At 43.1% G+C, this 15,825-nt stretch overlaps 1 protein-coding gene, 4 non-coding genes and 1 pseudogene across 5 annotated transcripts; all 6 read right to left on the bottom strand.

Annotated features, from left to right (window-relative positions):
- Positions 1–100: 100 nt before the first annotated feature.
- On the bottom strand, positions 101–4,181 carry LOC124039449 (60S ribosomal protein L7-like). Its single transcript, XM_046355418.1, has 7 exons — positions 4,123–4,181; positions 3,537–3,636; positions 2,828–2,994; positions 2,312–2,449; positions 1,713–1,822; positions 1,041–1,251; positions 101–153 (listed from the first exon to the last, which is right to left on the bottom strand). The coding sequence occupies exons 1-6, from the start codon at positions 4,134–4,136 to the stop codon at positions 1,043–1,045; spliced, it is 738 nt and encodes a 245-aa protein (XP_046211374.1). The 5' UTR covers positions 4,137–4,181; the 3' UTR covers positions 101–153; positions 1,041–1,042.
- LOC124040531 lies at positions 359–451 on the bottom strand. The gene has a single exon (XR_006839763.1). It is a non-coding gene; the product is annotated as a small nucleolar SNORD12/SNORD106 (small nucleolar RNA).
- Positions 1,473–1,568, bottom strand: LOC124040535 (annotated as a pseudogene).
- On the bottom strand, positions 1,961–2,053 carry LOC124040536. The gene has a single exon (XR_006839766.1). It is a non-coding gene; the product is annotated as a small nucleolar SNORD12/SNORD106 (small nucleolar RNA).
- LOC124040532 lies at positions 2,554–2,646 on the bottom strand. Its single transcript, XR_006839764.1, has one exon. It is a non-coding gene; the product is annotated as a small nucleolar SNORD12/SNORD106 (small nucleolar RNA).
- LOC124040534 lies at positions 3,280–3,371 on the bottom strand. Its single transcript, XR_006839765.1, has one exon. It is a non-coding gene; the product is annotated as a small nucleolar SNORD12/SNORD106 (small nucleolar RNA).
- Positions 4,182–15,825: the final 11,644 nt, after the last annotated feature.

The following is a 15,825-nucleotide window of genomic DNA, read 5'->3' as shown; positions in this document are numbered from 1 at the left end:
TAGAGTCCAGTGTTTTTAATGTAGGAAACCACTTGGGAAGGTTCAACATACGACACAAAACAGATTATAGACACCAGAGTTATGAGACAAGACCAATGAGTTCCTTTTGATGTTTATTGTACAGACAACAGCATCCTTTGGAGAGAAAAAAACCTGGAAGACAAGAAATTTGAATATCAGAAAACACATCTTACTCACAGCGAACACATTTCCAATGTTTAGTTTGAGATCCATTGTTTTAATGTTTCCCAGCACTGAGCAAAACTTGAAATGAGCATCTAAAAAAAAAAAACTTTTAAAAATTAATTTATTATTTCAGTAACTGGATGGGAGAACATCCTCAAAGTGCCAGTAGTTTAATGTGGTTTCAGACAAATTGGCTTAATTTTTCAGACTGGATTCACCAGAGTCGATAAGATGGGGAAAAAAGTTGAGCATCATTAACCACATTGTGTAAAAAAACAGAAACTGGACACTTAGGGACTATTTATGGGTTGAACTAGTGCACTGCATAAGGAATAGGGTATCACTTGGGGATACAAACCTACAGGTTTCCCATCTCACCTCAACTCTACCCCTGTCCCCGGCGTTTCCCCCAAACTCAGTCCTTAGGACTCCCAACGTGTGAACATGTTTTGGGTGTTAGCCCCGACAACACAAAGCTTGATTATTTGAATCAGCTGTGCGACACTATGGCCCCGAGAGCATCTATAGCCATTGACTGGACCCCTAGACACTATGGCCCCTAGAACATCTATAGCCATTGACTGGACCCCTAGACACTATGGCCCCTAGAACCTCTATAGCCATCGACTGGACCCCTAGACACTATGGCCCCTAGAACCTCTATAGCCATCGACTGGACCCCTAGACACTATGGCCCCTAGAACCTCTATAGCCATCGACCCAGGACTATTGACAGTGAGTGTAAAAAAAAGATTATTTGAATCAGCTGTGTGGCGCTATGGCGGGTGGGTTCCCAGAGGACAGAGTGTTGGAAACACTGCCTTAGAAAAATTATAATAAATAAATCGAGTCACCTCTAGTTCATCCTCCTGACGAGTCTGTTGATCTGGTCCTCCCTGTTTCCAGCGTCTCCTCCCTCCACAAAGTGAGTCGTCTTCTTGTTCATGCCTCCTCGGGGTGTGGACAGTTTGAAGGGCCACAGGAAGTTGTTGGCAGGCTTGAAGTTCTTCCCGACCGTGTAGATCTCGTGGATCAGGTCCTCCACGCAGATGATGCCGTATTTACCTGAGGGACGAGGACAGAGTTTTAGAATAAGGCTGTAAAGTAACAAAATAAGGAAATGTCAAGAGGTCTGAATTACTTTCCAAATGCAGTGAATTTAGCAGATGTTATTGTAGAGAAAAGCGTACGGCTAACGGGTTTGTGTACAGTAATGGGAAATCCATGTCCCAAAATCACAAAATGCGGTAGTCTATTCTGCCATTTCAGATCGCAGTCGTTTTCTCAATGTGGTTTCAGACAAATTGGCTTATTTTTTTTTCAGACTGGATTCACCAGAGTCGATAAGATGGGGAAAAAAGTTGAGCATCATTAACCACATTGTGACGTTTGAAACGACAGGAAGAACGGTGTACGGGACATGGATCGTCTTTAACCATCTAGTCCATGTTAAGAGTACATGTGGGAAAAGGCTTTGACCTCCCAACATTATGAAGCGATTCAGTCCCATATGAGTAAATGCGTACCCAGGGCCTTCTCGACCAGGGCGTTGTCCGTGAGGGCGATGCGCTGCTTGGTCATCCTGCCATGGCCACGCTTGTAGATCAGCTCGCGCACAGACTTCAGGTTGGGGTACCTACGGAACAAGACCAGGAAAATACTGTGCAACAGCAATGCAGGTAGCGTAGTCGCAACGAAACAGTGAGAACTACTGCACCCAACCAAAAACAATACATCTGGTTCATTTCATACCGGGCACGTCTTTAGTAATATCAATGTGGTTTCAGACAAATTGGCTTCATTTTTCAGACTGGTTTCACCAGAGTCGATAAGATGGGGAAAAAAGTTGAGCATCATTAACCACGTTGTGTAAAAATTCCAGACAATCACCACAGCGGAATTCAGGTTGTATGTGTCACTACCTTAAATCAATGCCAAGTAAAGTAACACAAAACCGCAACTGTCCAATTCAACAGGGCTGTCCACATCAAGGCAGGGGTGTATTCAGTCGCGCAAACCTGTTTGCAACATGAAAAGTTCTACTACGAGCATTTCTTGTTGGCCAAGAAATGCCTCCCTACATCGGATCATTGGCTTCCTACCGTGGTAGTGATGTCAGTCTTACCCCCAAGCGATGTAGGGCTCGGCGATCCTCAGCATGTTGATGGAAGCCTTGTTCAGTTTGACGAAGACCCCGTTGAAGATCTGACGCAGACGCATGAGCTGGAGGACCTTGCGCACCTTGGGGCTGACACCGTTGATACTGGGGGGGGGGGGCAGAAAGAGGCGAGTCGACGGCACGGTGTTAGTTATGTTCAGCACAACATCACTTGTCTTAATTTTCCAGTTGGCTTTTAGTTTACATTCAATGTGGTTTCAGACAAATTGGCTTAATTTTTCAGACTGGTTTCACCAGAGTCGATAAGATGGGGAAAAAAGTTGAGCATCATTAACCACATTGTGTAGAAGTTCGAATGACAGGCAGAAGACATTGTCACCAGCTGTACCAAGTAACAAATCAAATCAAAGTCCAGGTAATGAGTTAAATACATCCATGTTTTACCCAGCACCTGAGTAACGTGTACGAGACATGGAAAGCTGATAAAATACACATTTAGCAGTCTAATCCACAGAAACACACCCCCTGATCCTGATGACGAAGGCCAGCTTGGGCTCCGCTGGGACGTAGAAGTTCCCGACCTTGCGGGCCGTCCTCCCCATACGGATCTCACGCCTGTACATCTCCCTGTACTCCTTGTGGTACTTCTCAGCCCTCTTGTAGATCAGTTTCCTGGTCACCTTACGAGTCTGGGGATACAAAGCATCAACTATGTTTCAGAGCAGAACATCACAGCTGGGCAACACCTCTAGTTAACTTCACAGTATGAACAAAAAAACATTTCTTTTAGCAGCTGGTTGTATGGCATTCACCCACCACTGTACATAAAGGATGCAATGTTTAAAACTAATCAAATACATTTTATTTGTCATATGCTTAAAATACAACAGGTGGAGGAGACCTTACATTGGAATGTTTATTTACAAGCCGTTAACCAACAAGTTATAGCCGGCAATGATTATTTAGGACATTTCTATGTGGTTTCAGACAAATTGGCTTAAATTTCAGACTGGTTTCACCAGAGTCGATAAGATGGGGAAAAAAGTTGAGCATCATTAACCACATTGTAGTTTTACGGTTTGAATGAGTGGGTGGATATAACATCCCCCCCACCCCACCCAGACAGTTCTAAGCAGTACATTAACTGCATTTAAGGGGAGATTATATGCATTGTAAAATTAAATACGGATCCTGCTAGTTAGGTTAGTCCTTTGGTTTAGTTCAAACTTACTTTTTTTTCGGCAAGCATCTTCTTGATGCGCATGGTCTTCATGGTGGCGAAGGCCTTCCGCCTTTTCAAAAGGCTCTCAGGGACCGCCGGAACCTTCTTTCTGCAACAGATGGGACACTTTGTTTAGATTAAGGAGAAATAGTTTAACATGGATGGAAGTGACTGACTGACTGAGGAATAGTAATTTAACGGACCAAACATTGTTGCGAAACTGGCCTGTTTAGTTTCGCCCGGAGAAGACAGACGCAAAGTCTACTTTGTGATATTGTGGAGCTCAAACAGCGAAATACTCAGAAAATATACTATGTACCTCATTGGCAATATGCAAGTAATACTACGAGACACGCATCGCATAGAAGTAAAAACATGTGCAAATCGAGTCGCAAGACGGGCATGTTTCTGGCCGCATCCAGTCCCGAGTCAACAAAATCAACAAATATATCGTAAAGTAAAAAACGCCACTCCACACTACCGACACGACAAATATGTTCTATAGTTGACGAAAACTAACTAAATGTCAAATAACGTTGGATATTTGTGAAATTAGTAGATGGACATAGATTCTTGCAGAGCAGAAATCACTTACTCTGCGTCCGCCATTGTGTCCACCGAGAAAGAGACTTTCTTTCATGCGCATGCGTGAGTTAAAAGCTTGTAGGACCCCAGTCGATGTCTATTAAACTGCCTGAGAAGAATTGGCTTTTGCAGCTAATCTCGCAGTGTCTACCATAAAGTGGCGATTTTAGCACGTAAATCTTGGTGGGGCAAACTCAACATGAGAAACGAACTGTTAGGTCATTCATTTTTCTAACCTTTATTTAACTAGGCAAGTTAGTTAAGAACAAATTCTTATTTACAATGACGGTCTACCGAAAGGCAAAAGGCCTCCTGTGGGGTCATTTCGGTAGACTGTCATTGTAAATAAGAATTAAATTAAATAAAGGTTAAATAACAAATATAAAAAAATTAAGGCCCTAACAGTTCGTGTGCACCGTTTCTCATGTTGAGTTTGGAGGGTAGACACTAGGGATAAAATTACAAATCAGTAAAATAAAAATATAGGACAAAACACACATCATGACAAGAGAGACAACACAACACTACACAAAGAGAGACCTAAAGATGACAACATAGCATGGCAGCAACACATGACAACACAGCATGGTAGCAACACAACATGACAACAACATGGTAGCAACACAACATGACAACAACATGGCAGCAACACAACATGGTAGAAGCACAAATCAGGGTACAAACATTAATGGGCACAGACAACAGGACAAAGGGCAAGAAGGTAGAGACAACAATACATCACACGAAGCAGTCACAACTGTCAGTAGGACTGTTCATGATTGAGACTTTGAATTAAGAGATGGAGATTAAAGCAGCCACAACTGTCAGTAAGAGTGATCGAGTCTTTGAATGAAGAGACTGAGATAAAAACTTTTTAGTTTGAGTGTTTGTTGCAGCTGGTTCCAGTCGCTAGCTGCAGCGAACTGAAAAGAGGAGGGACCCAGGGATGTGTGGGCTTTGAGGACCTTTAACAGAATGTGACTGGCAGAAGGGGTGTTATATGTGGAGGATGAGGGCTGCAGTAGGTATCTCAGATAGGGGGGAGTGAACAGGTGTTGTATGTGGAGGATGAGGGCTGCAGTAGATATCTCAGATAGGGGGGAGTGAACAGGTGTTGTATGTGGACGATGAGGGCTGCAGTAGGTATCTCAGATAGGGGGGAGTGAACAGGTGTTGTATGTGGAGGATGAGGGCTGCAGTAGATATCTCAGATAGGGGGGAGTGAGGCCTACGAGGGTTTTATAAATAAGCATCAACCAGTGGGTCTTGTGACAGGTATACAGAGATGATCAGTTTACAGAAGAGTATAGAGTGCAGTGATGTGTCCTATATGGAGCATTGGTGGCAAATCTGATGGCTGAATGGTAAAGAACATCTAGCCACTCGAGAGCACCCTTACCTGCCGATCTATAAATTACATCTCTGTAATCTAGCATGGGTAGGATGGTCATCTGAATCATGGTTAGTTTGGCAGCTGGAGTGAAAGAAGAGCGATTATGATACAGGAAACCAAGTCTAGATTTAACCTTAGCCTGCAGCTTTGATATGCACTGAGAGAAGGACAGTGTACTGTCTAGCCATACTCCCAAGTACTTGTATAAGGTGACTACCTCAAGCTCTAAACCCTCAGAGGTAGTAATCACACCTGTGGGAAGAGGGGCATTCTTCTTACCAAACCACATCACCTTTGATTTGGAGGTGTTCAGAACAAGGTTAAGGGCAGAGAAAGCTTGTTGGACACTAAGAAAGCTTTGTTGTAGAGCATTTAACACAAATCCGGGGACATAACGCTGCCCCAAACGTAACTGCTATTCATGTGTAATTACATGATTCTGTCATTCAAAAACTTGGCATATTTGGAAAGAATTCATCTCGGAGATTATGAGGAAATTATCAGAAGATAGATAGGAGTTGCATAGTTCAGAATACACAAGATCAAGCACACACAAAAATAAATAAAACATGTATTTGATTTTGAAAGTCATCTTTCATTGACAAGCTAGAAGTGAATTATTGATGCCCAGAGCTGGAAACACATCAGATGGCTTCCACAACATGTGAACAACATCAGAAAGAAATAAAGGGATTGATAGACCTAACAACTAGAAATGGGGAGATATTTTAGTAAGTGGTGTCAGGTGTGGTCATGGGATGTTTCCAAGTGTCCCTAAACCTCTCCAAAGTGGCATATGTCTGTAAAGTGTTCCTAAACCTCTCCAAAGTGGCATATGTCTGTAAAGTGTCCCTAAACCTCTCCAACATGGCATATGTCTGTAAAGTGTTCCTAAACCTCTCCAACATGGCATATGTCTGTAAAGTGTTCCTAAACCTCTCCAAAGTGGCATATGTCTGTAAAGTGTCCCTAAACCTCTCCAAAGTGGCATATGTCTGTAAAGTGTCCCTAAACCTCTCCAAAGTGGCATATGTCTGTAAAGTGTCCCTAAACCTCTCCAACATGGCATATGTCTGTAAAGTGTCCCTAAACCTCTCCAACATGGCATATGTCTGTAAAGTGTCCCTAAACCTCTCCAAAGTGGCATATGTCTGTAAATGAGATCATTCCAGTGCTATTACATATTTGCAATCCCTAAATGCTATTTGTTCAGTGTAAAAACACACATTTCAACCATATCAACCTCATTCAAACATAGTGGTGGTGTTATGGGGAATCCAGGGTACATTCAAGTGTCCTTTCAGCCTCTCCAAAGTGTCTGAATGTGGTAATTGCAATGTTTTTGCACACTGTGGCTAAAAGTTATTGTTTATTATAAAAACTACATTTCTACAACACCAATCTCTCTCGAACATTGTGGTGGTGTCGGGAGACATACAGGAGATATCCAAGTGTTTTTTTAACCTCTCTAAAGTGCCTGAACGTTTAGCCTAGACATATCTAATGCATCTAATCAAAAACTAAACTGTTTACAAAAAACAACATAAAAGCTACAGATACACAGTACTAACGTTTGGACACACCAACTCATTCAAGGGTTTTTCTTTATTTTTTAAACTATATTCTACATTGAAGAATAATATTTAATTAAAACATCAAAACTCTGAAATAACACATATGGAATCATGTCGTACGCATAAAAGTGTTAAACAAATAAAAAAAAATTTTATATTTGAGATTCTTCGAAGTAGCCACCCTTTGATTGAACAAATCTAATTTGTTTTTTTTTTCGACAGGACAATGACCCAAAACACACCTCCAGGCTATTTGTCCAAGGAGAGCGATGGAGTGCTGCATCAGATGACGTGGCCTCCACAATCACCCGACAACCAAATTGAGATGGTTTGGGATGAGTTGGAACTGCAGAGTGAAGGAAAAGCAGCCAACAAGTGCTCAGCGTATGTGGGAACTCATAACTCCTTCAAGACTGTTGGAAAACCATTCCAGTTGATTACCTCATGAAGCTGGTTGAGAGAAGCCTAGTGTGCAAAGCTGTCATCAAGCCAAAGGGAAGAATCTCAAATATAACATATATTTTGATATGTTTAACACTTTTTTTTAGTTCCATTATTTCATAGTTTTGATGTCTTCACTACTATTTTACAAGGAAGACATTTGTAAAAAATTTAAGAAAAATCCTTGAATGAATAGGTGTCCAAACTATTGACTGGTACTGTATGTAAAAAATAAAATAATAATCACTGTAAAAATGTCTGGTAAACTTTGTTTGAGATGTATGCAACTAGTACTAATTGTGTGTCATTAACCTTGTAAAGCATAACATGCTCATATTATCCAAATATACGACAGGGAAGCCTAGTGGTTAGAGTGTAGAGGTGGCAGGTAGCCTAGTGGTTAGAGTGTAGAGGCGGCAGGTAGCCTAGTGGTTAGAGTGTAGAAGAGGCAGGTAGACTCGTGGTTAGAGTGTAGAGGAGGCAGGGTAGCCTAGTGGTTAGAGTGTAGAGGCGGCAGGTAGCCTAGTGGTTAGAGTGTAGAGGTGGCAGGGTAGACTAGTGGTTAGAGTGTGGAGGTGGCAGGTAGCCTAGTGGTTAGAGTATAGAGGAGGCAGGTAGACTCGTGGTTAGAGTGTAGAGGTGGCAGGGTAGACTAGTGGTTAGAGTGTAGAGGAGGCAGGGTAGCCTAGTGGTTAGAGTGTAGAGGCGGCAGGTAGCCTAGTGGTTAGAGTGTAGAGGTGGCAGGGTAGACTAGTGGTTAGAGTGTGGAGGTGGCAGGGTAGCCTAGTGGTTAGAGTGTGGAGGTGGCAGGGTAGCCTAGTGGTTAGAGTGTAGAGGTGGCAGGTAGCCTAGTGGTTAGAGTGTAGAGGAGGCAGGTAGCCTAGTGGTTAGAGTGTAGAGGAGACAGGTAGCCTAGTGGTTAGCGTATAGAGGAGGCAGGGTAGACTAGTGGTTAGAGTATAGAGGAGGCAGGTAGCCTAGTGGTTAGAGTATAGAGGAGGCAGGGTAGACTAGTGGTTAGAGTATAGAGGAGGCAGGTAGCCTAGTGGTTAGAGTATAGAGGAGGCAGGTAGCCTAGTGGTTAGAGTGTAGAGGTGGCAGGGTAGCCTAGTGGTTAGAGTGTAGAGGAGGCAGGTAGCCTAGTGGTTAGAGTGTAGAGGTGGCAGGGTAGCCTAGTGGTTAGAGTGTAGAGGTGGCAGGGTAGCCTAGCGGTTAGAGTGTAGAGGAGGCAGGGTAGCCTAGTGGTTAAAGTGTAGAGGCGGCAGGTAGCCTAGTGGTTAGAGTGTAGAGGTGGCAGGGTGGCCTAGTGGTTAGAGTGTAGAGGCGGCAGGGTAGCCTAGCGGTTAGAGTGTAGAGGCGGCAGGGTAGCCTAGCGGTTAGAGTGTAGAGGCGGCAGGGTAGCCTAGCGGTTAGAGTGTAGAGGCGGCAGGGTAGCCTAGCGGTTAGAGTGTAGAGGCGGCAGGTAGCCTAGTGGTTAGAGTATAGAGGAGGCAGGTAGACTCGTGGTTAGAGTGTAGAGGAGGCAGGGTAGCCTAGTGGTTAGAGTATAGAGGAGGCAGGTAGCCTAGTGGTTAGAGTGTAGAGGTGGCAGGGTGGCCTAGCGGTTAGAGTGTAGAGGCGGCAGGGTGGCCTAGTGGTTAGAGTGTAGAGGCGGCAGGTAGCCTAGTGGTTAGAGTGTAGAGGTGGCAGGGTGGCCTAGCGGTTAGAGTGTAGAGGCGGCAGGGTAGCCTAGCGGTTAGAGTGTAGAGGCGGCAGGGTAGCCTAGCGGTTAGAGTGTAGAGGCGGCAGGGTAGCCTAGCGGTTAGAGTGTAGAGGTGGCAGGGTAGCCTAGCGGTTAGAGTGTAGAGGCGGCAGGGTAGCCTAGCGGTTAGAGTGTAGAGGCGGCAGGGTAGCCTAGCGGTTAGAGTGTAGAGGCGGCAGGGTAGCCTAGCGGTTAGAGTGTAGAGGCGGCAGGGTAGCCTAGCGGTTAGAGTGTAGAGGCAGCAGGTAGCCTAGTGGTTAGAGTGTAGAGGAGGCAGGGTAGCCTAGTGGTTAGAGTGTAGAGGAGGCAGGGTAGCCTAGTGGTTAGAGTGTAGAGGTGGCAGGGTAGCCTAGTGGTTAGAGTGTAGAGGTGGCAGGTAGCCTAGTGGTTAGAGTGTAGAGGTGGCAGGGTAGCCTAGTGGTTAGAGCGTTGGACTAGTAACCGGAAGGTTGCAAGTTCAAACCCCTGAGCTGACTAGGTACAAATCTGTCGTGCTGCCCCTGAACAGGCAGTTAACCCGCTGTTCCCCGGTAGGCTGTCATTGAAAATAAGAATTTGTTCTTAACTGACTTGCCTGGTTAAATAAAGGTAAAATAAATACAAATAAAATCAAATATACAACCATGGGGAAAAAAACGGTTTCCTTTACTTTTTAACCTCTATATAACTAGGCAAGACGGTTAAGAACAAATGCTTATTTACAATGACGGCCTAACCCGGCCAAACCGTATCCCGGATGGTGCTGGGCCAATTGTGTGCCACCCTATGGGACTTCCAATCACGGCCGGATGTGATACTGCCTGGAATCAAACCAGGGTCTGTAGTGACGCCTCTAGCACTGAGATGCAGTGCCCTTAGACCGCTGTGATACAGCCTGGGGAAAAACCAGGGTCTGTTACGCCTCTAGCACTGAGATGCAGATCCCTTAGACCACTGTGATACAGCCTGGAATCAAACCAGGGTCTGTAGTGCGCCAATCTAGCACTGAGATGCAGTGCCCTTAGTCCGGATGTGATACAGCCTGGAATCAAACCAGGGTCTGTAGTGACGCCTCTAGCACTGAGATGCAGAGCCCTTAGACCACTGTGATACAGCCTGGAATCAAACCAGGGTCTGTAGTGACGCCTCTAGCACTGAGATGCAGTGCCCTTAGACCACTGTGATACAGCCTGGAATCAAACCAGGGTCTGTAGTGACGCCTCTAGCACTGAGATGCAGAGCCCTTAGACCACTGTGATACAGCCTGGAATCAAACCAGGGTCTGTAGTGACGCCTCTAGCACTGAGATGCAGTGCCCTTAGACCACTGTGATACAGCCTGGAATCAAACCAGGGTCTGTAGTGACGCCTCTAGCACTGAGATGCAGAGCCCTTAGACCACTGTGATACAGCCTGGAATCAAACCAGGGTCTGTAGTGACGCCTCTAGCACTGAGATGCAGTGCCCTTAGACCACTGCGCCACTCAGGAGCCCCTTTATATTACAGTGAACTTGGAGGGATTTTAATGAATGCAGGGTGTGAGTGGCAGGGGGAGTGGCTTGGTGTGGAAGGGGAGGGGCTTGGTGTCTGTGTGAGTGGCAGGGGGGGGGGGGTGCTTGGAGGGATTTTAATGAATGCATTCATTCATGCAGACATGTGGCTAAATGTTCACCATCCATTTCTACTGTGTTAATATTGAGTTAGAATCCCTCAAAGTTCACTCTAATAGAACAGAATAATTATTTTCCCCTATTATGGAGCTGGCATAATATGGACATCGCATGGTAAAAATGACCATCACACTGGATTCATGATCCACTAGCTGCACACACACACACATATATATATATATATGACAATATAATACAATATATATATATTACAACAAAAATACTTACACATGTGTCCAGTTCTTCTTTTCTATTTTTTCTTCTTTTATTGTTTTTTTACATAGTGGTCCTCAAAGTTCACTGTTATATAACATCTTTAAAAAATAGTAATTAAAGATAAAGAATGTGTAGATAGATCGCCTCCCCCCAAATGTAGTTATTTAAAATTTTGTACTACAGTAATCAATATCAATGCAGTACTAACAATCCATCACATAAACAATCCATCACTGTACCCCACACATAAAATAAAAATTAACAATTTGGTATTATCTTTGATTACGGAATATTACATTAGTGTGCTACAAACTGTTTCGAATGATTTCTCGGTCAGTGCGTTTGAGTGTATCCATTTTACGACCAGAGAACAATCAATACCGTAAAGTGCTGTGTATTCACGCAAAAAAATAAATCAGGAGGACCCTGAAGAGCGGATGGCATGACCGCGTTTTGCGAGTACTTTGAATGTTCCTTGTACTCACCCTCAGTCATAGAACAATAATGAACGGATTGGCAATATTTTGGCACGGTCAACTTGTAGAAGGTTAGTGGGAAAGTTTAAACCACCTAAATATACGCACATGCACTAAACATTTAATATTCGAAACTCAAACGATTTCCCAACACAGTTTTCTATAATCCTACGGGCTATTAATCATTCTCCATATTTTATATCCCAATGCATCCATATTACGCATGCCCACCATGGCATTGGGCAGCTGCTATTTTGCGGCATATTTCAAGTGCCAATTTGTAAGTCGCTCTGGATAAGAGCGTCTGCTAAATGACTTAAATGTAAATGTAAGTGCACTCGAAAACAGATATTTATCTTATTTCAGTCTGGGAGCTAGCAAGCTACAGTGCCTTCAGAAAGTATTCAAACCCCTTTACTTTTTCCAAATTTTCTTGTGTTACGGCTTAAATCGATTAAATTTAAATTGTGTGTCACTGATCTACGCACAATAGTCCATAATGTCAAAGCGGAATTTTGTTTGTAGAAATGTAAAAAAATAAAAATAATAATTAAAAGCTCAAATGTCTTGAGTCAATAAGTAATCAACCCACTTTGTTATGGCAAGCCTAAATGAGTTCAGGTGTAAAAATGTGCCAAAACAAATCACATAAAAAGTAACACGGGACTCCCTCTTTGTTCAATAAAAGTGGTTAACATGATTTTTTAAATAACGACCTCATATCTGTACCCCACACATACAATTAGCTGTCCCTCAGTCAAGTAGTGCAAAGCATGTAGAGGTCTGTCATTTTTTATCATAGGTACACTTCAACTGTGAGAGACGGAATCTAAAACAAAAATCAAGTTGTATGATTTTTAAGTAATTAATTAGCGTTTTATTGCATGACATAAGTATTTGATCACCTACCGACCAATAAGAATTCCGGCTCTCACAGACCTGTTCGTTTTTCTTTAAGGAAGCCCTCCTGTTCTCCACTCATTCATTACCTGTATTAACTGCAGCTGTTGGAACTCGTTACCTGTATAAAAGACACCTGTCCACACACTCAATCAAACAGACTCCAGAGATTCCGTCTCTCACAGTTGAAGTGCACCTATGATAAAAAATTACAGACCTCTACGTGCTTTGTAAGTAGGGAAAACCTGCAAAATTGACAGTGTATCAAATACTTGTTCTCCCCACTGTATAGTTGGGCTTTGTCCCCGTCGTTGTTATGACACTTTATTTTGGGTGGAAAAATAAAACCCAAGATCATTTTTCTTCAAGTAGCCAAACAAAACTTGGCTACTTGATTGGGAAAATGGCCCAAAGCCTTTGGTGTTCAAATGTAGGCCGATGTCAGGAGGTACTGCTGCATGAAGTCAGGAGCAGGAGAGCAAAATGAGTGAGCAACGTACTTTACTCACAAAAATAAAGGCAAAAAGATAAACAAATACACTTGACCAATAACCAACGGTAAATATTACGCACGGGTGAACACAGCATTGAAAAACCAGCCGTCAGGAACCGAACTGAACGTAGAAATAAACACGCACAACAAACACGGGGGAAACAGAGGGTTAAATACATGACCATGTAATTGGATAATGAAAACCAGGTGTGTAGAAAATAAAGACAAAAACAAATGGAAAATGAAAGATGGATCAGCGATGGCGAGAAGACCGGTGACGTCGACCGCTGAACGTCGCCCGGAACAAGGAGAGGGACCGACCTCGGCGGAAGTCATGACAACCAAGATGTTTTTGTTCTCCTTAAAATTATCACAAATAATTGCATCACAGGCTACATCTTTGAAAACAGAAGTCTTTTATATTAGTTTTTTTTTAAAATCCAAAGTGGATTTCTCATTGAAAAGTGTTTCTTGGTCTTTGTCAGAGTTTTTAAACTAAAGAATAAACCAATCTTTTGATTTCTGAATGTTTCGGCTCCGGGGACACAGGATGTGGATATGATGTCATGTTAACCCTCCTGCTGTGTCCCGATCCAATTGGACCGCTCCGGGGACTCGGGAAGAAATCTGGGTTTTTATTTCTCCACCCAGAATAAAGTATGTCATGAAAACAATGGGGACAAGGCCCAAAACAAACACGTGTGTATATATATATATATATATATATATATATATATATATATATATATATATATATATATAGGTGTAAATCTCTAAATAGTCCACAATAACATGAAAGCCGATACAACAGAACACAGGTGCTCACAAGAACCAACGGACATGGAACAATAATGAACCAGGACAATGGGGAACAGAGGGCACATATATAACATACTACTCAGGGGGAATGGGAACCAGGTGTCCGTAATGAGACAAGACAGTCCGGGGTGGGGCGATAATGAATCCAGTTCAGTGAAGCTGAGAAGGCCCCCCATACCTACTCAGCCAATCAGGAGCCTCTACCACGATGTAGACCTCCGGAGCTGGTGAACAGAATGAGCAGCAGGACCTGGGGGATCCGTGACATTAACGGTGCGTTACCGTCACCTGCTGTACTGAAGCGCCCCGCCTCCCGCCTGTGTACATTAAAAATAAAACAAGGAAAATAATATAATAATAATAAAATTATATATATATATATATATATATATATATATAAAAAAATAAAATTGACCAACAGAAGTACTGTATATAGAGGTGGTTTGGAATGTCCACATGAACCCCCCTCCGAATTGTCCGACCAATTGCACCCTTCTACGTTAAACGTATCTTTGATGTTTCTGAGATTTGACAGTACAACAAAAAGGTTACATTACCGAAACATTCTTTTTTTTTTCCATACAAAAAAACATTGAGGGCAACCAATCGCATGGCGCTACAGAGGGTGGTGCGAACAGCCCAGCACATCGCTGGGGAACGAGCTCCCGGCCACCCAGGACCTCTATACCAGGCGGCGTGAAAGGAAAAGCCCGGAAGATCATTAAAGACTCCAGCCTTCCATGCCACAGACTGTTCTCAGTGCTTTTTGCACTGAAAGTGGTACGCGGAGCATCAAGTCTGACACCAACAGACTCCTGAACAGCTTCTACCCCCAAGTCATAAGACTGCTAAATAGATGACAAAATGGCTACACAGACTGTCTGCATTGACATTTCTATACATTTGCACTTACATACAATCAATGTATAAACTGCTGCTACTCCGTTTATTATATATCCTGATGCATAGTCACATTTCACCTTTACAGATATACCCCTACCACTCCAGTATCCCTGCTCATTGTAAATATAGTATTGACACTGACCCTGGAACTGTCCCTGTATATAGCTAATGACCCTGTATATAGCTACTGACCCTGGAACTGACCCTGTATATAACTACTGACCCTGTATATAGCTACTGACCCTGTATATAACTACTGACCCTGTATATAGCTACTGACCCTGGAACTGACCCTGTATATAGCTACTGACCCTGTATATAGCTACTGACCCTGTATATAGCTACTGACCCTGTATATAACTACTGACCCTGTATATAGCTACTGACCCTGTATATAGCTACTGACCCTGTATATAGCTACTGACCCTGTATATAACTACTGACCCTGAAACTGTCCCTGTATATAGCTACTGACCCTGTATATAACTACTGACCCTGTATATAACTACTGTCCCTGTATATAACTACTGACCCTGTATATAATTACTGACCCTGTATATAGCTACTGACCCTGTATATAACTACTGACCCTGTATATAGCTACTGACCCTGTATATAACCACTGACCCTGTATATAACTACTGACACTGTATATAGCTACTGACCCTGTATATAACTACTGACCCTGGAACTGTCCCTGTATATAACTACTGACCCTGTATATAACCACTGACCCTGTATATAGCTACTGACCCTGTATATAGCTACTGACCCTGTATATAGCTACTGACCCTGTATATAGTTAATGACCCTGTATATAACTACTGACCCTGTATATAGCGACTGACCCTGTATATAACTACTGACCCTGTATATAGCTACTGACCCTGTATATAACTACTGACCCTGTATATAGCTACTGACCCTGTATATAAGTACTGACCCTGTATATAGCTACTGACCCTGTATATAACTACTGACCCTGTATATAGCTACTGACCCTGTATATAGCTACTGACCCTGTATATAACTACTGACCCTGTATATAACTACTGACCCTGTATATAACTACTGACCCTGGAACTGTCCCTGTATATACCTACTGACC

Source organism: Oncorhynchus gorbuscha, linkage group LG07 (assembly GCF_021184085.1).
Source record: "Oncorhynchus gorbuscha isolate QuinsamMale2020 ecotype Even-year linkage group LG07, OgorEven_v1.0, whole genome shotgun sequence".
In the NCBI taxonomy this organism is placed as follows: domain Eukaryota; kingdom Metazoa; phylum Chordata; class Actinopteri; order Salmoniformes; family Salmonidae; genus Oncorhynchus; species Oncorhynchus gorbuscha.
The sequence above is the reverse complement of the archived record's forward strand: the minus strand, read 5'-3'. Positions and strand labels throughout refer to the sequence as shown.

Bases quoted from the DNA above. Each gene is read 5' to 3' on its own strand.
- LOC124039449 (XM_046355418.1), bottom strand. The intron at 1,823-2,311 runs GTAAGACTGACA...CTTGTTCCGTAG, and splicing joins GAGCCCTACATCGCTTGGGG to GTACCCCAACCTGAAGTCTG. The intron at 1,252-1,712 runs GTACGCATTTAC...CTCGTCCCTCAG, and splicing joins CCTGGTCGAGAAGGCCCTGG to GTAAATACGGCATCATCTGC.